A 26,729-nucleotide genomic window follows, 5' to 3' on the forward strand; every position below is an offset into this window, starting at 1 on the left:
TTCATCGAATGGGGTATTGAGTATAAGAGCTGGCAAGTCATGTTAAAATTGTACAAGACATTGGTTCGGCCGCATTTAGAATACTGTTTACAGTTCTGGTCGCCGCATGACCAAAAGGATGTGGATGCTTTGGAGAGGGTGCAGAGAAGGTTTACGAGGATGTTGCCTGGTAAGGAAGGTGCTAGCTATGAAGAGAGGTTGAGTAGGTTAGGATTGTTTTCATTAGAAAAAAGGAGATTGAGGGGGGACCTGATTGAGGTCTACAAGATCATGAAGGGTAAAGACAGGGTAGATAGAGATAAGCTTTTTCCCAGGGTGAAGGATTCAATATTGAGAGGTCACACTTTCAAGGTGAGAGGTGAAACGTTTAAGGGGGATACACACAGCAACTACTTCACACAGAGTGTGGTAGGTGCCTGGAACGCATTGCCAACAGAGGTAGTAGAGGCAGGCACGGTAGATTCATTTAAGATGGTGTTGCACTCTCAGATGAACATGTTATCCAGGAAAATAGAGACAAAATTTAACAGAATTGCAAGTTCAGTATGTCACTGGAGTGCTTGACAAGTGTCGACCTTGGCTCAATGTAGCACTCTGGCCTCTGAATCACAAGGCTGTGTGTTGAAATGGTATATGGAGGTCTGAGAACATGATCCACTTGACATGCCAGTGTAATACTGAGGGACTGTTTCACCATTGGAGGTGGCAGTATTTTGTATGTAACTGTAGTAGTCTGCCCTCTCAAGTGAATATAACTCATACCATACCTCTACTCAAAATATTTCTTCCTGATGCTCTGACAAGTATTTATCCATCAAGCACTATCATTGAAAAGATTACCTGGCATTTGTTTTTTACTGTTGTAGTATCTTGTTGTGTCTGAATTGCTCATGAAGTGGTTTGGAATTGATGTCATGAAAGGGCTATATGAATGGGAGTTCTTCTTTATTTTGTAGACAATGTTTTCTAATGGCTGTTTCTTCCCCTTTTTATTACCAGACCAAGCCAGGCCAAGCAACCACTGGAAAACCTGCAGTGAAGCAAGCTACCGCACCACAGCAAGCTGCTCATTTAGCAGGTATGTTTACTAGCCCTAAAATCTATCAAAGCACCAATTCCACTCAAAAGGGAGAATGTTCAGATAAACTTCAAAAGTGATATTGTCTTCATTAGAGGGGAACAGGGGTGTAGTAGTTCAATTTGGAAATTGAGATTATCATTGTTGGATGAAAAATAAAAGACCATATTTTACAGTTGCAAAACGTATTGTGACATGCTCTATTGGATGTATAGTTATACATTGAGATTTAAAAGCTGATACCCACAAATTTGCTGAAGTTGTGAGTTGTTATCAGTCCAGAGCAAACAGCTAGGTGAACACTAGGCATTTTATCTCCTTACTAATAAAAGTTGAAATGTAAGCAGATGAAGGACGAAGAAGGAAAGTGAATTAGAAGGATGTAATGTCTGGATTAGATCACTTACAGTGTGGAAACAGGCCCTTAGGCCCAACAGGACCAAACCGACCCGCCGAAGCGCTACCCACCCAGACCCATTCCCCTACATTTACCCCTTCACCTAACACTACGGGCAATTTGGCATGGCCAATTCACCTAACCTGCACATTTTTTGGACTGTGGAAGGAAACCGGAGCACCCGGAAGAAACCCACGCAGACACGGTGAGAATGTGCAAACTCCACACAGTCAGTCGCTTGAGGCAGGAATTGAACCCAGATCTCTGGCGCTGTGAGGCAGCAGTGCTAACCACTGTGCCACCGTGCCACCCACTGCTATAACATGACAGTTATGTTCCTTTACAAGCTTGCGCTAAAGAAAATCATGCTGTAGAAGATCGCTAATAGAAGTTCACTGTACCTGTTCAGTATAAAGATTTAGTTATCCAAACAGCAACCACAATTCAAAGAGTGAGCTGCTGGAAAAGCACAGCCGGTCAGACAGCATATGAGGAACAGGAGAATCGACGTTTAGAGCATAAGCCCTACATCAGGATTGCTGCCTGGTTGGCTGTGCTTTTCCAGCACCTCACTCTTTGACACTGATCTCCAGCATCTGAAGTCCTCACTTCCTCCTAGCGTCCACAATTCGTCAATCGCATTATACCCAAATCACGCTGATGAAGCATACGTTGTAGCAGAACGACCTGTACAGACAAATAAATAAATATGGAAAATGCAAATTGGATTGAGATAGAGTAACAGGCAGAATGGGAAGCAAAAGAAAAAGGTTCATTTAATCTTGGAATTTTTTCTAAACATCTAAGACAATTCACAACCTCAAAGCACAAAATTCCTAAGTTTATAATGGTTTAGTTTCTGAATGAGGCAGATAACTTGGTAATCATCACCATTCCTTAATATTATTAAAATACTTACAGTGCTAATTAGAAGACTTGACTTTCTGTGACAAGTTTAATGTGAAAATAAATTGCAAATGTTGCAACTTTGTCTACAAAAGGGGAGCTTGAACACCAGTCACCATGGATCAGTTCTAACCAGCCAATAACTTGTGAAAATTTGCAAATCACTAGGGCTGTCTTTTCTTTGCTGTTTGACTTTCAGGTTAATAATCGTGTACTCTGATCAGATGCCATTATTATGTTAGCATATATCGATTGGATTGATGCCTGAAGAATGAATCCAAAGAAAAGAGAAAGGCGTATGTTCTAAGAGAAATACAGGGAAAAGCTGATTGGGAACTTATCCCCTCCCCCTTCACCACCTTCAATAAAAAAAAGGGCTGTGAAAGAGGGAATGTGAGCTATTAAGGGAGAATAGTAAGTTGATTACATATTTGATGAAAACGAGCAAGCACAATATGTAATGCCACATTTTCTGAGTGACTGTAAATGCGTAAAGGGGAGAGGTGTTCAGTATTGTTCCGTTCTGCAGCCATTTCTATTCACCTTGAATATTAATAATATGTCGAGAACAAGTGTTAATTTTAATTTGCTGATGATACCAAACAGAAGCTACAGCTTGAGGAAGCTGTACAAGGATATTGATAAGATGGGGGCAGCAGGAATAATCATGGTAATGATAGTGTGTAAATAATTAGTATGTTCTGAATCACAAATGGGTTCAATACTGTGGAAAAGCAGGGCGTTTAGAGGCAGGAAGTGAAAGACAGTACCTCAGATTGATGAGGCTGTAAAAATAGCTGATTGAATTCTAGGCTCTATCTCAAGCTATAAAATATAAAACTGAAAAATGATGAGCTCACGTAACACATTAATAGGATTTCAGTTAGAGAATAGGATTTTTTAAGAATAGGATTTTTTGCTATCAAAACGGTTTTGTGACTAAGGCGACTTACAGTACGGATTGATGAGAACAAAAACAGAAATTGCTCAAAAATCTGGCAGCATCTGTGGAGAGAAATCAGAACTAATATTTTGGTCCAGTCACCCTTGTTCGGAATCTAGAAGAGATTTTCCAGGAATTTCTGTTTTTGTTTAAGATTTCCTGCATCCACTTTTTTTAATGTCAAATTGAATGGAACACTGCCTGCTGTGAGGAAACATTACTTCAGATTTGAAAAGACTTAAAGAATAACCTTTTTGGAAGGATACAGATTTTGGGCAAATATGATATGTGTTTATTTTCAGAAAGAATGGAAAGAAATGGTTGGAAATAGATCTTTTCCAGTAGTCAAGAATTCAACAATAAAGGGCCATGTGTCTGGCTATCAAGTTGTTTCTTTTCAAACTACTCTTGCAGCTAATGGCCCATTCGTTCTTTATTCCATTATTTCAGCGGATCACAGAGATCCACTTTTCCTCCTCCTGCTGCACATTATTGACAGCATGGTACCAGTCTAATTCTTTGTTTTTCCTTCAGATCACACATCCTTAGCAAGCACAACATCCAGTAATCCAATGCTGCAACCATCAATTCACTGTACATCAACTTTGTACAGGATACAAGAAAATATTTGACATTTGGTTGATGATGGTTTGCACCAACTCTTTCTAATTGCCCTTTTTTGACTTATCAGTACATCAATAGTCAGTATTCCTCTGAACTTTCTTCCTTTGTTCCTTCTGAGGTATAAACATACTTGTCCTGCATTCCTTCCAACATTCTGCTACACTGCTAGATTCTTTTTCCATCTCTCCAGTCTGAATCATTGCATTCAGTATTCTCGCCCTTGTTCAATTTTCTGCATTTTAATTCCCAAGCTTGAACATACCAAATGGTGCATCCCTTCCAGAAAATCTTGACATAACTTTGTGTTCAAACGGGCTCAAAATGTTGTAAATTGGAATGAGATTATTAATAGTGCTCATCTTTTGACATCAAGTGCAATTAGTGATTATTGGCATCAAAGGTGATCATTAGATATTGAAAGCATTCATTAGACACCAAATGCAATCATTAGACATCAAGCACATTAATTAGACACAAATGCATTCATTAGGCCTCCTCCCATTAACACCATCACTGCCACAATGACCATGCCCTCCCACCCATTCCAACAGATTCTACTCTCACATTCCCTTATCCTTTCCCAGCTGATTTTGCTACTTACCCGAATGTGTGAAAGCTCCCAAGTCTTCCCCAGTCCACCTCTGATGCCATGACTTGAAGTTACTGTAACCACTGGACACAGAATACTTGCAAACCTCCTCCCTCCACCGACAACTTGGACCTTCCCAATCTCCATTGCCCATTGGTGGTACAAGAGGTCCAGCTAGTCTTCTACTCTTCACTACCACCTGTAACATGGACCACAGCTTAGATCTCCTGCCTCTACTTTGTTTATCTGTCCTGTCTGACCCTCATGTTGGGACCTGCAACCTAATGTCTATTAAACCTTATCCCCTGTGAGAGACACTCAACCCCAGTGAGGGTCTGTGTGTGTTGAACCCGTACTCCAGTGAGAACCATACTCAAAGTACTCCAATCAGTGTGAGAGAGAGCGACCCTTACCTGAGTGAGAATTAGTATTTGTGGAACCCAAACACCACAGTTTCTCTTCATCTCTCTATCTTTCTCTCTCTCTCACATACTCTGTCTCATACTTAAAAATAAGGCCAACATATGCCAAATGCCCCTGTAACCTATAAAAATGATCTGTAGCAGGCCCATGATCTCTGATTATTTCACATTCAAAGTTGCCTTCCCTTTCAGAGGAAATTTGTTTTCCTCCTTGAGCTGATACATTTCAGTAAAGCAAGAATGGATTATTTTTTAATCAATCTGCAGACCTTGTGTCAGTGTGTTCAAGCAGAGCACAGCCCTGATTATTCAGATGTGGGAAAGCACCTGCATACTTTGAACTCACCATTCCCTTTTTCCATGTTTGCAACTCTGACCTTCTGCTGCAGGACCGGGAACTTGAGAATATCGACTGGAGCTCTCCCTGTCTGCTGGTGACCCAGGTCTACAACTTGGACCTCTGTCACATCTCTGAACCTGATTAGACATCATTTACTTTAGCATGGAGTCTTGGTTGTCATTGGTCTGTGCATGCTCCAACATATTCAGCAGTGGCAAGAAGTGAAACTTTAAGCAATACTCTCAGCAGCTATCCAGAGAAATACTGGAATTTTGCATGAGGCAGTGAAACAATAAATTTTGGGAAATCCAGGAGAGCTGGTCACCCTCAGGCCTGATGTCCTGCCTGTTATGATAACTTTGTTTAAAAATACCCATGCTGAATAATTGCCTCTTCCCTGTATATGGACTATACCCATAAAGCTTATGCTTAACATATGTATTAGACTCAATGGAGCCAGTCAGATTCTGAAGGAGTCCAGTGAGCTACTGTATTTGAAGATTACACAACATAGCTAAAGCTATTGTACGTGTGTGGAATATTGATTGATATGGATGAAATGAGACAAAAATGTCAGCATTGGAAAGGAAAAGCAATTCTTAAAATCACAGTTATGGGGGGAAAGGGAGGCATTTTTTGCACCCCTAGTGATTTGTGCATTGTTAAACAACCTACATGTGGCTTACATAAATATTGCGTCAGCTGCATTTCATAAAAATCCATGGCATGGTATTTATAATGTCATCTGATATTTGAAACTTAGTCAAATTCTTGCTATGATCCCTTGAACTTTCCATACAAAAAAGCTCTGGTCACTTTTGAGTCTAGTTGAATGCTTCTGAGTGTATTAAAGGTAATTAGATGACCCTAAATGATTGCAAATGTCACTTGAGTACTGTTGATATCAACTAATGGCAAGTGATGTTGGTTGATCATCACTTGGGATGCCAAATGACTGCTTTGGAGTGCAGATGATACTGGTTGAATGCCATTGAACACAAGTGATGTCAAGTTACTATGGTTGAGGATTATTTCCCCATTCGAGTATGTCTTTTTGATTTTGCCCTCCATTTTCCCCTCTGGAATACAACTGAAATGAAATACACAGTATGATGTATTACATAACAACACAGATAACATGTAATCATTAGCCTCTGATGAATCAGTTGACCTTAACTATGGAAAGGAGTGTGTGCAATTTCAGAGCTTGCATGAGAAAGGAGAAACATCAACTTAGAATTATTAGTACAAATCCAATTCAATAGCTCTGTGCCAAAAGTATTTGTGGTTACAAGCTGCTATTAAAAGGTAGTTTCAAAAGGGCAAAAACTGCTTCACAAATTGATTCAACTAGTATGAGAAGGGGTAATGGGATTGGGGGTACAGATGATTGATGGAATTAGAATTTGAAGGAAGTAGTTATGATATTGGTGTTGTGTTTGCAACATTAACCCACTGTGTGGTCAAGAAATCCAAGTCATTTAAATGTTTTTGCTTCATCAACATGTATTGCCAATGGAGACTGGCTAATGAACACTTCAATTGATCTCTCAGTTTGTGTAGGAGAAATGTCCTGCTAAAATGAGAGTGGATTGGGATCTGAGTATTCCAAACACCTCTGTTTTGCTGCAGTCTCAAAAAGCATTCCTTGTCATCTGTCAGAGAGTTAATAGTTCCATTTATGAAATGTTACATGGTGTATGCAAGCTACAGTAGTATAAAGTTGAAACTAACCTGTCTGTGTCAAATTGTATTGTCAAGTAAATCTTACCCAACTTACTAGAATGATTGTGACCATTGTAAATGTCAAGTGAGAAGTGGTAAGATTGCTTCTCTCTCTTTCTACCTCTTGGTTGACCACCACAGGAGTTCTAAAATCATTTGCTTGTCAATTTAATGAGTATTTAACTGTTTGAGGGCTATGAATGTAGAAGACACGAGCAGCTTGATTCTTAAAAGGAAAGGAAATAATGTTTATCACCCTGATAGATAAATAAATCAAAAATGCTTGAACTCACACTCAGACATGCATCCACGACATTGACACTCACACAGAAGTAAGTTCAAAGAAGGGATTAAACAATGAACTGCAGATGCTGGAGATCTGAAATGAAATCTGGTGAAACTCAGCAGTTCTGGCAGCATTTGTGGCAAGAAAGCTGAGTTAACGTTTCGAGTCCAATGGCTCTTCATTAGAATGAACTCTTTGTCAAGCTCTTCATCTGTTCTAATGGAGAGTCACTGATTCGAAATGTTAACTCTACTTTCTTCCCACAGATGTACCAGACATGCTGAGATTCACTAGCAATTTCTGTTTTTGTGGTAGGATAAACTGTTTGAGTGTCCAAAAGAAAGTTAATCTTATATGGATCCTGTAGGTTGACGCATTGGATTGTTTCAGGCTGTGTTCGATGACACAGCTTTAATGTCTTTGATGGATGACCTCTGTCCATTCCTCTGAAAGCTAACACCTGTTTGCCTTATGTTGAAAATGCTGCCTGCTCTGTCTGGCTAGTCAAATACGAACAGGGTCTACACTCGTAGAGTAGCTAGAGAGAGAATGTCAGCCCACAAATATTCAGTTTGCAGGTATCCATTTGTGGTCTCTCTGACACTGGAAAAATAGTGTTCTTATCATGATATCCATTTGCACACTAACCAGTTAATAATTATGGTCATCCTAGGTTGAAAAGCCTGCATTCCAGCTCCATTTTTACAGTGATTAATTTAGTGATCAGTTTGGACTAGCTACTCTTCCAGGGATTTTGTCCAAAGTGGGTTTAGTCTGCATACTCCTGAATAAACAGACCCCATCTGAATATCTGTCAGGAGTTTGGGGGCCAGTCCATTCACAACTCATTAAAGCTGATTCTTCTTGTACGCACAGATGGCATGATCCCTGGAAGAGTAGCTAGTCCAAACTGATCACTAAATTAATCACTGTAAAAATGGAGCTGGAATGCAGGCTTTTCAACCTAGGATGACCATAATTATTAACTGGTTAGTGTGCAAATGGATATCATGATAAGAACACTCTTTTTCCAGTGTCAGACAGACCACAAATGGATACCTGCAAACTGAATATTCCTTATTACTCATTGGAATAAGGAATAAGTGGTACATTTCCCATTGCACTTTCTGATAGATCTGTAATTTGCAATGTAAGTATTTGGCCACTTTGCAAACTGCTGTTCAGGTCACTTGCTGTTGTTGGTCTCCTAAGAAAACATATCCTCTGGTTCAGTCAATTCAGTAAATAGTCATTTTTGATCTGAAGACATGATTTTAATAACACAATATGCCCATTCAAATTCATCTGTGCAGTGTACACTATTTTAAGATGAGTAAATCTGGCTTCAGCCCTGTTGCAAGCAGATTGAAAATCGAAAAGTATTTAAACTGCATAATGTAGAATAGATTTTAACTCTGAATTGTTGCCAAGCTTCCTGCCTAGAGTCGCTGATTTCAAGAACTGGGGCTTCATTATCATCACACTGGCTGCTGTCTACCTCTGACGCATGCCAAAAATCAACTGGCTTGTTTGTAGGCAAAGATCAGGAGGTGTAGATACTGATGGGCTCTGTCAGGGTCTGTGGCTGAAAATGAGTTAGAGCCTCCCTCTGGGTCTCAGCATCATGTTTGATCAGTTACAGGACTCCAGTTAGCATGTGACTCAGAGGGACTCCTCAGTCAGCCATTGTAGAGCAGCTTATGGCAACTACTCAGGGTCATGAGTACATGGCATGGTCTTCATGTGATTGAATGTGCTGTTTTGTTAGCCCACAAATATTTGGGCACATGGTGCAAGGTGTCACATGATTAATAAATTCTAGAGTAGAGGTTTGCTTTCTTTCCTTTTTTGCCACTGCTCAGTCTCACCCTGAGGGATTTGCTGGTATTCACACTTCAAGTTCATACCATTTTAATCAATTAAAGTCCTCCCTACTCATTAATTACAGTGTAGTATTAGAACAAGGAATAGAAATGCCAAATTTTAATTCCCATTCAGCACACTTTGTTCTGGGGAGAGAAAATTAATCTGTTCCTTTTCACAGCGAGTCCTCCATTTCCCACCTACTCCAAATATTTCCCAATGTGCATTTCTTGGTGAACAAATTGTTGAATTGTGCTGCAGTGACAAATAGTCTGGTGATACATAACTACAAACAGTATTTCTATGAGATTTGCGAATATTTATAGTCTTTATTTGGCTCTGACTAGGTTCCAAACCAAGCGAAGAAAAGGAGGGTGATATCGGAGCTTTTGTTTCCAAAATGTTACCTGGAGGAGCAGCTGAGCAGGCTGGAAAACTGACTGAAGGTAAGAAAAAGGTGGTCAAAGTAAAGGTGAAGGAAGAGCTAAACTAATTTGTAATTTCCATGGATTAAAATGCCGAAGAAGTTCCTAATTTTTTTGCCTATTAGATAATCAACTTTCTTGCGTTACTCCCAAGAAATGCTCTTATATCTTGTTCTCTCTCCTTTCAAGTTTACATTTTCAGCTTAGAAGAAACATATCCCTAATAGTAACGTTGTTGTCAATTTTTCTGCATCGGTTATTTAAGATACTTTTATACTTGTTTAACTTTTTTTTCTGTTTATCAAAGTAAGGGAGTGGTACATTTCCCATTTAAGGGGCCCTACCTCAGCTTGAAGCATTCACAGGTCAGCTGAGGTGCATTGCATTTTGATGCAGGATGTTGACTGTTTCCTGACAGCAACACACACTGCATCCATTGCAGTATTTTCCATTTGAGTGTCTGAGTGAGATTGTCAATGTTGGAGTGAATTGTTGCTAACTTCAGCATTATTTAATGACAAGCAAAGTCATTTAGAATTGAAGGAAGTAGGATCAATGCTAGTCTTTTAAAGGAGCAGATTTCAGCTGAACTGGTAGTTAGAATAATTAAATCGGTGATCAGGGTAGTGGGGAAGGAGAAAATCATCTTGGATTCTTATTCCTTGTTGCTATCCAGCAACCTCTGTTAGGAGCATACAAATGTGGAAGTACATTTCAACAAGAGCTTGCATTTTTAGGTGAGGAATGAAAATAGAAACTGGTTAATGATGTCCCGCTGTGATCTCCAGCACTTTTTGTTTTCAGTAAAGATTCCAGCATTTGCGGTAATTTGCTCCTCGAAATAAATCCTGCACCATTTTGTTGCTCCTTTGCAGAAACATTTGCAAGATGTTAATTTTGATTCAATACCCACACACTTACATAGAGTTAAGATCAGGCCTGTTAGATCTGTAACTTATTACCTGTGATAGAAAATATGATTGAGGCATCGCTTCCTGAAGAAGGGCTAATGCCCGAAACGTCGATTCTCCTGTTCCCTAGATGCTGCCTGACCTGCTGCGCTTTTCCAGCAACACATTTCCATCTCTGATCTCCAGCATCTGCAGACCTCACTTTCTCCGCATCGCTAACTTAGATTGAGAATAAGGAAAATTTACTCATTGGAATAAGGAATTCCATCAGCATACACATTGAAGGGATTGCTGCAGTGCATTAGTTTAAGATTCTGTGTTTGTCTGAAAAGAGTTGTTGGCACAACAGAACTACAGCATTTAGTTTTTATTCACCTGAAAGTTGCTTCTGACAGGAGCAGGTGAGATTGAAGATCTTTGGTTGATAGCTAATTTTCCCAAAAATTCTAAAGGTTTCTGACTTACTACCACTTCAGCGCTTTAGTGAGCTCCATGAAGATAAGATAAAATGTGTATCCTGTTTCCATGATGTGAAGGTGCTGGTATTGGACTGGGGTGGGCAAAGTTAAGAATCACACAACACCACATTATACTCCAACAAGTTTATTTGGAAGTACTAGCTTTCGGAGTGCTGCCTGATGAAAGAGCAGCACTCCGAATAAACCTGTTGGACTATAACATAGCGTTGTGTGATTTTTAACTTTACACTGTTTCCTATGTTTTTGTTGTTGCTGGCAAATGGAGAAGATCATGTCCACTGTACATCTCACAAGATAAAAAACACAGTCTTTTTAATGCATAAGTCTGCAAGTACTTTGAACCTGAGCCCCATGAGTCCTTCCCAGTATTGCGAAGGACCTCTCGTCAGGGTGAATAAGTTGGGGATGTAAAAGCTGATGGTGTCCACTTTAACCACAGCCAATTGTCATTTTTAAAACCCTTCTGCTTCAGTAATGTTCTTCAGGGAAGGAAATCTGCTGTTCTTACCTGGTCTCTCCTACATATGATTCTAGATCACAGCAAAGCAGTTGACTCATAATTGCCCATTGGGCAACACATCCTGGCTGAATCAGCAACACCCATGCCCCTTGGATTAACCTTTGAAACAAATTCACCCTCAGGCACTTCTGAACAACGAGGAGCTATCAAAACTCATTGCACCTGATGAGGCACTGACAATTCACCACTGATGTCATGCAAAGAAGCAATGGTCTTAGCCAGAGAGATAAAAAAACAATTGTTATTTCGAAAATTCATCATTAATTTGAAATTTAGTCATCCAAGAACCTTGTCACAGGACCAAAATGTCTGGTCTTTGCTAGAAATGTTGAATTGCACATCTTCTGAATCCTTGCTTCAGCCCAGTTGAAAGAAGTTTGCTGCTAACATTATGTCATTATGTTAAGAACCTAACTGGTGACACTACAGCCAGACACCAGGTTTAGCCGTCTCTAGTAAATCTAATTTGAAACCTAGTCTCCAGAAGAGCTGAAGAGTCTTTTATTGAAGAGTCTGTACAGCAACATCTTTTTGCTGCACTTCCATCAACTTCAAAGTGAATTCTGAAACTTCAGCCAATTTCACCCACCTGACTACAAATGTCGGAGAAAAAGAACCTTCACTGGAATTGACTTCCAGGGCTCAGAGACAAAAACTTGCAAACTAATGCCAATATCTTTGATTTATAAGTTGCTCTTAAAAACAATCTCTTTCCTTTTATGTTTATGTGTGTATTGCATGTATCACTCCCAGGTCTGAATGCATGAATCAACCATACCTCTGATCTTATCCATAAAGGAATTTATTGTCGACAATTTATGATTAATCATTACAAATGAAGAGCATGGGGAAAAAGCACCATGGTCTATTAAAAAAGTGAAAGTAATAAGAAACGGTGGCTCAGCTGCCTCTCAGTACCAGGGACTTTGGTTCGATACCATTCACAGGTGACTGTGTGGATTTTATACATTCTCCCTGTGTCTGTGTGGGTTTCCTCCGTGTCCTCCAGTTTCCTCCCATAATCTAAGGATGTGCAGGTTGGGTGGATTGCCCCATGCTAAATTATCCATTGGGTTCAGGGATGTGCAGGCTAGGTGCATTAGCAATGGGAAATGAAGGGATAGGGTAGCAGTGTGGGTCTGGGTAGGATACTCTTCGGAGTGTCATTGTGAACCCGGTGGACCGAATGGCCTGCTTCCACATTGTAGAGATTCTATGATTCTAAGAAAAATTAAAAAGACGTCTCTGCTTCCTTAATAACAGTTACGCTCCTAAGTTAATGATTAAGAATGAAAGTAATTAAGTTCTCACTAATAATTCCTGTATTTAAACCTTTTTGCTTGGTGCCCAGAGATATTCTGCACATGTCTTCAATTACTTGCTGCATATTTCCTTGTTAACCCTTACTTCTCCAAAGGAGCTAATTCCAATAATGGGAGGAATTACTGGAAATAAATTACTATAATTTTACTACTTGATGAAAGTGTGTGGATTTTGAAATACTGAAATAGCTTTACTCAATTTCTACTACCTTCTGGGAATTTTTGATCTGAAGCTAAAATTGCACAAAGACGTTAAAATATAAATCAGTCATGAAATTATCATAAAGATTATGTTCAGATTGAGTGAGCTTGAAATTCTTATCAGAAATAAGAGCAGGAGTTGACCATATGCCACCTAGAGAATATTTAATCATGACTGATCTTCTGCCTTAATTCCCTCTCCCCTCACTTGATTCTCGGATGTTAAAAACCTGTCCACCTGAATTTTGAATATCTTAAATAAAGAAGCATCCAAAACCTTCTGAGAAGAGAATTCCAAAGATTCACAATCCCCTGAGTGTGAATTTTTAATTCCAGCCCTATGTTATTGAACACTCATCCTGAGGTTGTGCTCCAGATTCCCAGGCCAGAGGAAACAAGCTTTTAGTGCCAAAACTGTCAAATTCCAACAAAAGAATATAGAATTCAGGAAAATAAAAAAAACTATCGTGTTGAGTAGCATAAATTCAGATCTAGGCAACTTGTGAGGTGAGTCGTTGATTGGTTTGGCTGAGGAGTACACAAGTGAAGTAAGTGCCTGAATACACAGTACAAAACATTCTATGTCAGTAATTGTCAATCTCCATCTGCAAGCTGCTATTAGTAGAGTCAGAGGTTGTTCTGACAAAGCATTGTTGAAAAACACCAATGCAACAGAATTGAAAGCGCTTAGCTTTTGACAGTGCCATTGAAAGTATTCTACATCCAAGCACTTGTATCCCTTACCATGCTAAACACTTAAGTGTGGCCTGTCTGACATCAAAAACCTTTTTTGCAGAAACCGGTGAACTCCTTGGAGTTATACCAGCTTTCCTGTATTGTTTGTTTTGACATAGGAATTCTAGTAACATATATTTCAACTTGGATGCCAAGTTGCTAGTCAACAATGAAAAGTTTTGCTTAAACTAAAAAATCTCAGCCCAGGCTAAGAATCATGTTTGTTAATTGTAACACTAGAAATTTCAGGAAGCATGGATCCTTTCTTTAAAAAAAAATTGTATATCACTTTTTTTATTACCACTGAAGGCACGTTACAACCAATCATGCATTTTTCAAATACAGTCACGATTGTAATGTAGGACCATGATTGGCACACAACAGGTTCCCTTGACCAGCAATGTTATAATGATCATATAGGAGAAAGTGAGGTCTGCAGATGCTGGAGATCAGAGCTGGAAATGTGTTGCTGGAAAAGCGCAGCAGGTCAGGCAGCATCCAGGGAACAGGAGAATATAATGATCATATAATCTAGCACTCTGCTCCTCTTTGTAAAAAAGTACCATAGGAGCTTTTGTATCAACATGAGAGAGCAGCTGAGACCTCAGTTTAATGTCCCATCCAAAAGGTGGTACCTCCAACAATTTGTATTTGTTCATGTTTTGCACTGAAGTGTCAGCTTAGATTTGATGCTCAAATGCAGGAATGTGACTTAAAACCAACACCTTCTGACTCAGACCCAAGTATGTCCAGTTGAGCCAGAGCTGATGGTATTGTTTTTCAGACGAGACATTAAATTGTTTTTCCTCTCCAGTGGGCAGTAAAATCCCACAAATCTGTTGTGAAGAAAAATCAGAGGAATTACCTGGTGTCTTGTATTTATCCCTCATAATATATTCACTATATGATGATTTATGAGAGCATATGTGCTTGATTATAAAAATATGGTATGTCTGTGATACAAAGAGTAAAAAAAAATTGGTTTAAAATGCAACTTATTTTTTTCTACTTTCCAAATCATTATCAGATTATTTCATTTATGAATTGTTAATCATAATGCTCTTTCCAGCTTATAGAACACATCAAACCTTGCATGATTTTCTCTTTTGATTGAGGTGACATGGGGATAATTATAATGTCAGAGTAGGCTGAAATGTCTTAATTATTGTGTTGAACTTCTTCCAGTTTTAATACCAACTGTTCTTCAGCTACTGCAGCTTGTGATTGAATGAGGAGAAAGCTCAAACTTGTATTTTTAAATCTTTCTACAGGCATTGCTTCTTTTGGCCGTAAGTTAACTTCGTTTTGGTGATCGTGCTGCTGTAAGGTATGTACAATGTGTTTGTTGCAAGGAGGTGAACGGCTCAATGAAAGTTCCATGTTGTTTCACCCATAATCATGTTCATAACCTTTATAATGCAATTTATTTTAGGAATGCAGTCTGCTATGCTTCAGAACGATGTTTGGAAAAGAATAAATTTCAACTTATCATTTTTATTTTAGTCCCTTTATCCTGATCTTCTGAACGCAGTGAATCGGCTGAGATAGAATTTCATGAGGCATTCTGCCTTTTAATGCCTTTCTCCATGTGTCTGATCTGTAACTAATAATCTGGATTCAGAAATTGATTCATCGATTACACTTCATGATTTGGATGAAAGGAGTGGAGTGTGCAATTGGAAGAAGATCAAGAAACTAGACAATATTTGGAAATGGGCAGAACAGTAGAAAATGCAAATAAATGTAGTTCCATACAAGATTTTATATATTGGAATAAGAGTATGAGGTAAACTCCTAATGAATAGAGTCAGTAGAGAAAACCTTGACAACAGTCTGAAGCAGATTCAATATTGACTGTGTCAATTCATTTTAAATAAAGGACATTATTATTAAAGCAAGGCTGAGTTTCAAATGAATGCACAGCAGAGTAAAAAAACAATGTCATTCTCAAGCGACAAAAAGCAGCCGCCTGTCTAAAGGTGACACTGCCTGGATGTAAAACAAACATGACAACAAAATGTCTGTCTCCCTTCCCATCAACACAGGAGGCTGTGTCTTGGTACAGGCCTCCCCTTGCCCCTCTCTTGCTGGTACACAAGCCTCGGTCTCATCTCCACGACCCCATATCAGCGCCATATACATGCAGAATGTGTGGTGACATCATTGACGTGGCTGGATGTTTCCTATGGCATCTGCTGTTATAACCAGGTGGCATCACTGGCCACATCTGCACATGCGCATTGGCTATTTTGCACCGCTAATAATCACTGCAATAAGGCACAAGGAATGCTGAGTTGCACCATCAAATTCTGTGCATTGCCCTTGTCAGGCTCCCCCATAAACATTCTGTTCTGGTCAGCAGAATGTAAAGAGAAAGAGGTCCCAGAAGTGGAGATGAAGGGAATAAATTATCAGCAAAGAATAGAAAACAATGGACTCTTCAGTCTAGCAAGGAACTGAGTGCAAAGGGAGACTTGCCGATACTACCAGGAACAGAAAACATTATTTCAATTTAAAGAATTAAAATTTAAACATGCTACAGAATAACCACTTCAGAAGATTTAAGTGGCACAGTGGTTGGCAGTGCTGTCTCAGCGCCAGGCACCCAGGTTTAATTCTGGTGTTGAGTTTGCATGTTCTACCTGTGTCTACATGGATTTCTGTTGGGTGCTCTGGTTTCCTCTCACAATGTATAGGTTTGGTGGATTGGCCATGCTAAATTGCACTGTTGTGTCCAAGGGAAGTATAGGCTGTGTGGATTAGCCATGTTCAGTGTTGGTTTATGGGGATGCGGTGGGTCAGGGTGGGATGCTCTTCAGAGGATCGATGCAGACTTGATGGGCCTCTGCCTGCACTGTCAGGATTAAATGATTTTATGATCTTGACTTAATCTATGAGTTGTCAAATTCAGTAACTATTAAATGAGCAGCAGCAATTGATATAAGATGTTTGTGTCGGTCAGTTGGCTAAGTGGCCAGTGTGTGATGCAGAATGGCATTACAGGCAGGTTTGATCCCCATACGAGCTCGATGATTCAGGAAGGCTTGCATTCTCCTTGCCTTGCAGAGTGGTGTCCCTTAACCTACATGCAACCTAGTGTCTTTCTTTAATGGACACAGATCCTTTGTGGACAATGGCTATCTTCTAGTTGACATTCATTACAGTCTTAGCTTCTCCAAAACTTACAGCAAAATAACAAAACAATGGCATTTTCTTTTCAGACACAGGCTATTGGATTTTTTAAAGCCTATTTCATGGTGTGTTGGGAATTGAGGTGGGCATTTAATTGATTTCAATAGTGACTTAGCTGAGTCCTGCCATCTTCACAGCATTGTCAGGATGAAACTAAGGGTGGGAAGGCCTATTGAAGTTGAAACTTTATTGCTGGAACAGCACAGCAGGTCAGGCAGCATCCAGGGAACAGGAGATTCGACGTTTCGGGCACAGGCCCTTCTTCAGGAATGAGCAGAGAGTGTTCAGCAGGAGAAGATAAAAGGTAGGGAGGAGGGACTTGGAGGAGGGGCGTTGGAAATGTGATAGGTGGAAAGAGGTCAAGGTGAGGGTGATAGGTCGGAGTAGGATGGAGGCGGAGAGGTCAAGAAGAAGACTGCAGGTGCAGTGAGAGAGGGACTCACTGAAATCTTTGTAGAGAGAGGCAGAGAGCTTCTTCAAGGAAGGCATCCTTGTAAGAGGATTCGCAGTAGGTTGGGAAGGCCTATTGTCAGATTTTCCACCCCATCATCAGTTGAGACCTCGGTCAATTAGTTATGACTTGAACAATCTCGTCCTGTCATTGCTGGTATGAACTCAGTAGCAAATGGGCTTCTTAAGACGCATTGTGCATGATGGGTTAAACTGTGTGGCCTGCTTGTCATCAACCAGGAGGTGGTAGGAAGAATGAGTTCCATGTTCAAAAGCATTCAGTACCTGATAAACAGCACAACATTGGGAAGGGGGCCCCTGCTGAGAACCACACTCTGATTTGATTTGATTTATATAAACTTCAGTAAGGCATTTGACAAGGTTCCCCATGGGAGACTGGTTAGCAAGGTTAGATCTCATGGAATACAGCCATTTGGAAACAGAACTGGCTCAAAGGTAGAAGACAGAGGGTGGTGGTGGAAGGTTGTTTTTCAGACTGGAGGCCTGTCACCAGTGGAGTGCCACAAGGATTCGTGCTGGGTCCTCTATTTTATCCATTTACATAAATGATTTGGATGCGAGCATAAGAGATATAGTTAGTTAGTTTGCAGATGACACCAAAATTGGAGGTGTAGTGGACAGCGAAGAGGGTTACCTCATATTATAACAAGATCTGGACCAGATGGGCCAATGGGCTGAGAAGTGGAAAATGGAGTTTAATTCAGATAAATGCGAGGTGCAGCTTTTTGGGAAAGCATTCTTAGCAGGACTTATACACTTAATGGTAAGGTCCTAGGGAATGTTGCTGAACAAAGAGACCTTGGAGTGCAGGTTCATAGCTCCTTGAAAGTGGAGTTGCAGGTAGATAGGATAGTGAAGAAGGCATTTGGGTGAGAGGGGAAAGATATAAAAGAGACCTAAGGGGCAAGTTTTTCACACAGAGGGCGGTACATGTATGGAATGAGCTGTCAGAGGAAGTGGTGGAGGCTGGTACAATTGCAACATTTAAGAGGCATTTGGATGGGTATATGATTAGGAAAGGTTTGGAGGGATATAGGCTGGGTGCTGGCAGGTGAGACGAGATTGGGTTGTGACATCTGGTCGGCATAGATGGGTTGGACCAAAGGGTCTGTTTCCATGCTGTACATCTCTATGACTCTATATTATTGTCACATGTACTTAAGTGCAGTGAAAAGTTTTGATTTGTGAGCAGTACAGACAGATCATAACAAACAAAGCCATACAGATCATAAGGTATTTAGACAGAGTAAGACATACAAGGTTACAGCTGCACAGGAGCTGTATGAAGGCAAGGTGAACATTAGATTTGAAATTAAACAGGCCCATTCAGCAGTCTAGTAACTGCAGGAAAGAAGCTGTTCTTGAATCTGTTAGTACATGTGTTCAAGCTTCTGTGTCTTCTGCCTGAAGGAAGCTGTTGTAAGAGCGTATTACTGGGATGAGGGGTTGGCTTTGATGATGTTGGCAGCCTTTCCATGGCAACAAGAAGTCTAGATGGAGTTCATTGATAGTAGGTTGGCTTCCATGATAGTCTGGACTGTTCACACAACTTTCTGTAGTTTCGTATGGTCCAGGGCAGAGCAGTTGCTGTACCAAGCTGTTTTGCACCCAGATAGAATGCTTTTTATAGATCATCTGTAAAAGTTAGTGAAGGTCCTTATGGACATGCTGAATTTCCTAAGCCTCCTGAGAAAGAAGAAACGTTGTTGTGCCGCTTTGATCATTGCATCTACGATGGAGGTCCAGGATAGATTGTTGGTTATCGACACTCCCAGGAACTTGACGCTCCCAATCTTTTGCTCCTCAGCTCCATTGATGTAGATAGCCGTGTGCCGTCGTCCTCCTCCTTCCTTCTTGCAAGCTCTGCACTCTGACCCTCACTGTTTAACCCTCATATATCACTCTCACAACCTCCCCCACCCTCTGAAACCTCTCCTGACATTGCCTACCTGAGGCCTGGATTGCCCCTTGATCCTGAACCTCCAATGAGAGTCATTATAGGCAGGCACTACCTCCCCAGCGGCACTGATTTCAAAAGAGCTGCTCATTTCTGATGGTCCAGCAACTCTAGGTGGGCCATGTTTTCTGTGCATTAAGTTGGTTTTTAGCCTCAAAAATAACTCACCAGAAAGCGTAACAATATCATTCTGCATTTTAGATATTCATGTTTCATTCTTAACTCCAAGATTTCCAAATAATTTGTTCCTGTGAAAATGCAGTGTGTTGGAAGTGTGCATTTTATTGCCTTTAATTGTCAGTGGTTGATATTGCATTTTAATACTTATTTAGGTTTTGAATGTCTTCTGGTTGGTTACAGGAAACCTGATGTGGGAGTGGAGAAAGGTGCAACTACAGAAAAAACCTATGAAGAATCAGAATACATTCAACAAAAAACATAACAACACGGGACTCTGTGTAACTCGGTGAGTAGCTGAAACCATATAGGATAGGTGTTTCTTTTCCTCTTCCTGATTTGCGAACAAATAATTATGCAGAGAATATCTGCTTGTTATTAACAGGACTGCCAACACTGAATAAATCTGCAGCCATTTAGGGCAAACCATAATGTTGAAGTGATTGCATTTTGTTAGCTTTTCAAAGAGTTAGCAGGCATGCAAATTATAAGTATAAAACATATCGTGAGCTGTGAATTGTTCTGAACTGAGCACAGAAGGTTTAACTGTCATAATTGTAATAATGCACTTTTATTTAGAACCATAATGTTCGTAAATAACCATTATAATGAAATCTTTTAATGATTTGCAGTTATAGTTAATGAACTGTGCATATGAAAATATTAGGCTTTAAATCTGAAATGACAGTCTTCTTGCAATCTTTCATATGACAGCCACAGATACACACATGATTGAATTTCTGTACAGATTTGCAAAGGCAGGTTGTAAACTGCAAAGCACTGTTATGCTCTTGAAGTCCATTGCTCTTGTTGTAGTACCACATAACTGATCGGTATTTTTTGGAGGAAAACAGGAAAATAAATAACAATTATTCATTCATACGCAATGTTCCATTAAATACACTATGCCTACATATTTTGTCGTTTCCTTAATAACTGCATTACCAAATAATGAGAAATTTAGAATAAATTTGCACCAAAGATTTCAAGACCTCCTTGGATTCTGAAGCATAAATTACCTACATATTCTCTAAAACACTATAGTCCAATGGTCTCTAATCGCTTGCTTTTTCTAAAGCCACATTACTGCTATTTGCTATGAAACCACACTTGCTGCTGTTGTCACCACGGTTAGCAACAAAGAAAACTGCAGATGCTGGAATCCAAAGTAGACAAGCAGGAGGCTGGAAGAACACAGCAAGCCAGGCAGCATCTGGAGGTGAAAAAGTCGATGTTTTGGATCTAAAAACATAGACTTCTCCACCTCCTAATGCTACCTAGCTTGCTGTGTTTTTCCAGCCTCCTGTTTGTCTCCACAGAGAGCCTACTGGCTAGAAATTTCCAACCCAATGGCTTTTCATACTAGCAAATAAACCTCTATTTAAAAAAAAGTCCAAGAAGCTTCTGTCTTCATTCTGTATGAAATGGAAAATACAACAGTGAAATACCACACCCAGTACCTTACTGTTTATGCAGATCTGTGGGATGAAAGTCAAAGGAATTAATAACTCTTCTTTCACAAATAGTTATGATGCCATACTTGAAATATTTCCGCCATCTTTCATCCCAAGACATGGAGAAATATTCACAGCTCAAAAAGGTTCTAAGATAATGGCACATATCTTAACTCAGTATCCACTAAAGTGGTGAATATGTCTCATCTTTGGTAATGGGGTTATTAACATACAACTGAAGTTTCTTAAAATATCATAGAAAATGATGGATTAAAAAGGGAAATGTTTGCATCTCTTAAGAAAATTATTAATGCTGAAAAAGAGATGAAAGCTGGGGATATGTTACTGAGCTGATGAAACCTAAAGCTGAACATTTTTGAAGTACGGATTTTTATTCATTCACTGTTTGTGGGCATTGCTGGCAAAGACAGCAATGGTGCTCCGATGGTAGATGAGGCACCAACCTAATTTCCTGGATGGTGTTAAGCACCCTTGGGTGTTGTTGAAGCTGTTCTCATCCAGGCATGTGGAAAATATTACAGTAGAGTTAATATTTTGTGGATGGCAATCCACACAGATTAAATATGGGCTCTTACCAGAATGAATATAGTCTTTGCTGTAGAGTTTGGATTGAAAATGCAGAGATTCTTGATTTAGTGAAGAGTAGTTGGAGAACAACCCAGGCGAGATACCTTCTCTGATGGAGCAGATTCAATAGACAATGGATTTTCCTTCTTTTGTGGTCTGAAGAGCTCACTATCAGATACATTAAGAAAATTCTAACATTCTGGTCAATTACAATTGTAGAAAATTGTCTGAATCTGTCTCTTTTAAAATTGTTACTTTTCATGTGTTTTTATCATTCTTCAAAAGATTAATGCACGTGGACATGGAATAATGACTTGCCTCCCTTTATTCCGAGGCAAACATCTCTGCTAATAAACCAGGATATCTTAACAAAGATGTATTGGTCTTGGAGGATGTACAACATAGGTTTTCTAGAATACTTGGACGTCAGGGGTTAAGTCATGTGTCGAAATTATACAAATTAGGTCTGTTTCCTCTAGAATTTAGAAGGTTAAGAGGTGATATGATCGACATATTAAAGATAATAACAAGGAAAAATTAGGTAAAGATAAACTATTTAAACTGTATGGATTCTAGAATCAGGGCCACAATCTGGACTGTTCAGGAGACATATTAGGAAGCAATTCTGCACACAAAGGTTGGTAGAGGTTGGGCACTGTCTCCCACAAATCGCAGTTGATGACATATCTGTTGTTAGTTTTAAGTCTGAGATAGATAAACTTTTGTTAAAGCAAAGGTATAAAGTGATATGAGCCAAGGATAGGTATATGGAGTCAGGTCGCAGATCAACCCATGATCCCACTGAACAGGCTCAAGAGGCTGAATGGTCTATTCTTATTCCCATGCTCCTAGGATAAAATATAATTCACAGGGTACAATTAGCTATAATGAAACTGCCTAAATCTATAGTTCAACCTGAAATTCCATTTTCCTATGGGCAGTTCTGCTCTATTAGTATGATAGCTGACTGATTTGGAAAAGCCAATCAACAGTAACTTTCTACATGTAACTACAGCTGTGTAAGTTATTAAGTTAGCTTGACAGAAAAATCTTGGTTTAATGCTATTCAGAGATTAACGAGAAAGAACTGATATAGAATATTGATTTAACCATACAGTTGATTAATTACTCAAATGCATTAAATTCGCTAGGTTGAGGATAGACCATTAGTTACACCAAAGTGCATCAGTTTGATATCTGCATTTTTGTATAATTTCCTATGCAATATGTAGGGATTCTAATGGTTCAAATTGATCATTTGCAATTTTTAAATTTGGAGGAAATAATTTCCTTCTATCCAAAGCATATTTGAAAAAAATTAAAATTCTTCAGCCTGTGGCGTTGCATTTACAAGTTTTTCTCACAGATAAAGTTGAGAGTTTATGGATGCAGCATTGATCACAGCTCTTTTTCTACACATGTTAAAATCAGACTCCAGAATCAACCCAAAGATAAATTGAAAGCCCTTGGGTGTCAGACATATGACTCTGTCTGAAATTAAACTGAAAATAAAACTTTACCCACCCGCACAACCCAACTCATGTTTCTGGCTGTCTTGAACTGTTCTCAATAAATTGCAGATATTGGGGCAGCACAGTGACTTAGTTGTCAGCACTCATAGTGCCACCTTCAGATGACTGTCTATCCGGAGTTTGCAAACTCTCCCCGTGTCTGCATGGGTTTCCTCTGTGTGCTCCAGTTTCTCCCACAGTCCAAAAATGTGCAGGTCAGGTGGACTGGCCATGCTAAATTGGCCAGATTGTCCAGGGATGTGTAGATTAGCATGGGAAATGCTGGGTTATAGGGATAGGGTAGGGAAGGATTGCTGTTCAGAGGACTCCATGGGTCGAGTGACCTGCTTTCATACTATGATTCTATGATTCATACTTAGCTATATTCTGACAGTCTTCTATTCCTCTCCCAAATATTTCATATGCAACCACACAAGGTAATTTGCAGAATTCTGGCTGAATTCTCTCAATCCAACCCAGTATCACTTAAAGTCAACCATACCATCTCTGCCATTATTCTTCCACCAGTGCTGTGGCTAAATTGATTAAATATCTGGATTAAGCCCATATTAGCTTATTAACCAATATAATTATTAACAGACGTAAAGAAAATGTAACACTTACGAATCAATTAGATTGATAGCTGATAAAGCCTCAGTGCTAGATACAGCATATTATAATTTATTTTTGGTGAGTGAACCCTATTCCCTACTCCCTGGTGCAACACCCAGCAAAACACCAAATTCACAACTTACATGTATGACATCTGCATGCAGTCACTAACAGGTTATATTTCCTTGACCAATCCATGTGGAATCAACTGACCTTCCTCTAATATGTTTGGGATCTCAGTGTGGTGCAATATAACAAAGCAAGGCTGCATTAATCCAATTACCATGAATACTATAGTTTAAAAATGGACAGACAAACAAGAGACTCTTGCACAAGTCTCAGTGAATTATTTGTTTCCAGTTCAGACCTAAACAGATCTTGAGTGGATCAATGAATGTCAGATAGTTGTGCTGTCTTAAAAACAGGACTCGAAGTTGATGCATCACTGCAATATTGGAGGAGTACAACCCTCCAACATCTCTACATGCTTCCAATTCTAACCTCTTGTGAGGTTCTGATTTTCATTCTTTGCAAATAATGACTCTGAACAGTTGTATCTTCAGCAGTCGATCCATCAATTTTCTCCCAACCCCTCTCTATCTCATTTGCCACCTTTAAGATGTTACTTCATTGACCATGTTTTTGTCATTTGTCTTGATATGTTCCTATTTGGCTCAGTGTCAAAATTGGTTTAAAGTAAAACAGACAATACTCACAATATCAAGCAGGTCAAACAACATTTGTGGAAAGGAAAACGGTTGACAGTTCATGTGGATAACTTTTTTACCCTTATTTATTTATCTTTTCTGTGAAGCACATTTCAGATGCTTAATACGTTAAAAGTCCAATGTAAATAAAAATTATTGCATTACTACAAGATGCTTTCATTCATATGAGACAATAAACCCTACCTATATTCTCTGTATTTTAAAATATCTAATGCCACCATTTGAAGAACAGGGAATATACTCATTATCTTCTGATCTACAAACCTGCTAAAACTAATGCCCATTTGTTCATTTGCTGCTTCCCATTGTGTGAATCATCCAAATTTGCTGCCACATTTGTCTACAGTTGAACATTATTTGATTACAATTTGACATGATTTGATGAATAGTTACACGGCAAGAGAAATGCAACTTTATTTCTTCTGCATAGATTTGTTTAATATTTATGCCAACATGGTTGAGGGTATTTACTTTCTGCAGCTTTAATTTATTCTTCAGCATGACACTTTAGCAAAACTTCAGTGCAGTGATGGATACTTGATTTGAATATTAAGCATCTGAGTAGAAGTTTAACCTCAATAAAAAATGTTAATGCATTAATCTTTTCTGAATAATGCTGGAGATTATGACTATGTTGAAGAATAAGTCTGAGCCTGTATTCCTGAGCTTCAATTTTGAAATAAATTATTTGACTGAAATCTTTTTCAAGCAAAAATATGTTCTAAAATATATTGCTATTCTGGCAAACAGCTTCAATGAAAGTTTTCTACATTTCTATGTAGAGAAGGGCATTCAGTATAATGAAGACACCATCGCACTCTGAGTTGTAGCTCATAGTACAAATCAAAATGATTAATGGTATATATTTGTTTAATGGCCTCCTCTGCTTTTTATTGAAACTTTCAGAATCTACTATTCCATTCTTACTTGAATCAACATAAGCACAACACAGATTGCCCTCTTCTGCTTTTTCATTGTGGTTTGGTGCTCTCAGGAGCCTGTTCTTTGTCACTATTTGGAAGCATCAGGATTGTTAGAACTTTTTAATGATGACGCCTAGCTCTTTATCATAGCTGCCTCCATTAATTAAATGATATTGCTTTATTCTTGGCTTGCCCATTTGATTGCATGCTGTGGAAAAATTAAAAAAAAAATTACTTTAACAGAATGTCACCAAAGCTGAAAAAAGGAAAAGAAAAGCTGTGTTTAAAAAGCATCTTTCAAGTTATATTTCCCTTTTCCTGAACATATGGAATTATTTGACCTTCCTCTGTATTCATAGAATATAGAATCCCTACAATGCGGAAAGGGGACATTCAGCCCATTGAGTCTACATTGACCCTCCGATGAGCATCTCCGCCAGACCCAGGCCCCCACCCTTTCCCCATAATCCCACATTTCCTATGGGTAATCCCCTAAGCCAGCACATCCCTGGACATTGCAGGACAATTTAGCATGGCCAATCCACCTACACATTTTTGATTGCAGAAGGAAACCTGATCACCCGGAGAAAATCCGTGCGGATGCAGGGAGAACATGCAAACTCCACACCAACAGTCACCCAAGGGTGGAATCGAACCCGGGTCCCTGGCGCTCTGAGGTAGCAGAGCTAACCCACTTTGTTCTGGACTCCTGTGACATGGACTGTTGATTTCAATACTCATGCTTTAATTTTCGATCTCCATGTTGATAGTGTTCGGCTCTGATAAAGTGCCATCTAGCCTCAAAACATTAGGTTGCTGTCTCTCCACGGATGCTGCCTGACCTGTGTGGTTTCCAGCATTTTTTGTTTCCAGTCCTCACTGTTGACAACCCACTTGTATTTTGACAATGAGGCAGGAAAAAAAGTCCTTTATATGTTTGACACTCTTAAAAACCAGACCTCACTGTTTCTTGTGTCCCAATGTCCCAAATGCACCCTCATGCTACAATTCTAGAATTTTTTTCAACTTGCTTTTCCATGATATTTTCCACATCGTTTTCATGAATCTTCTCAAAATCCCTCTCTCTATCTCTCCCTCTCTCTCTCTCTCTCTGTATCTTTGGTTCCTATTTGAGCTATCCATTCTTTTCTCTGTCAGCTGTATACTTTACTCCTCCTCACAGAATACATTGAGATACCTTCCTATAAAAGAGCAGGTGCAATTTAAATGCAAGTAGTTAGAATACATTTTAATTTGTAGCCTGATCGATATTCAATCAAATAAGCTGAATTAAAACACAAATCAGGTACCCGGCCACATATTGATGTTCTCTCATTACACAGACTCCTG

At 39.3% G+C, this 26,729-nt stretch overlaps 1 protein-coding gene across 1 annotated transcript in view; it reads left to right on the forward strand.

Moving 5' to 3' along the window:
- LOC122559103 (protein bassoon-like) overlaps window positions 1-26,729 on the forward strand; it is a 505,982-nt gene that overhangs the window by 344,283 nt on the left and 134,970 nt on the right. The window contains exons 8-11 of the mRNA XM_043708396.1: window positions 1,000-1,078; window positions 9,521-9,619; window positions 15,038-15,093; window positions 19,747-19,852. Of these exons, the coding sequence (XP_043564331.1) occupies window positions 1,000-1,078; window positions 9,521-9,619; window positions 15,038-15,078 (219 nt within the window). The 3' untranslated portion in view covers window positions 15,079-15,093; window positions 19,747-19,852. The remainder of the gene's footprint in view (window positions 1-999; window positions 1,079-9,520; window positions 9,620-15,037; window positions 15,094-19,746; window positions 19,853-26,729) is intronic.

This window comes from Chiloscyllium plagiosum, chromosome 18 (genome assembly GCF_004010195.1).
Source record: "Chiloscyllium plagiosum isolate BGI_BamShark_2017 chromosome 18, ASM401019v2, whole genome shotgun sequence".
Classification (NCBI taxonomy): domain Eukaryota; kingdom Metazoa; phylum Chordata; class Chondrichthyes; order Orectolobiformes; family Hemiscylliidae; genus Chiloscyllium; species Chiloscyllium plagiosum.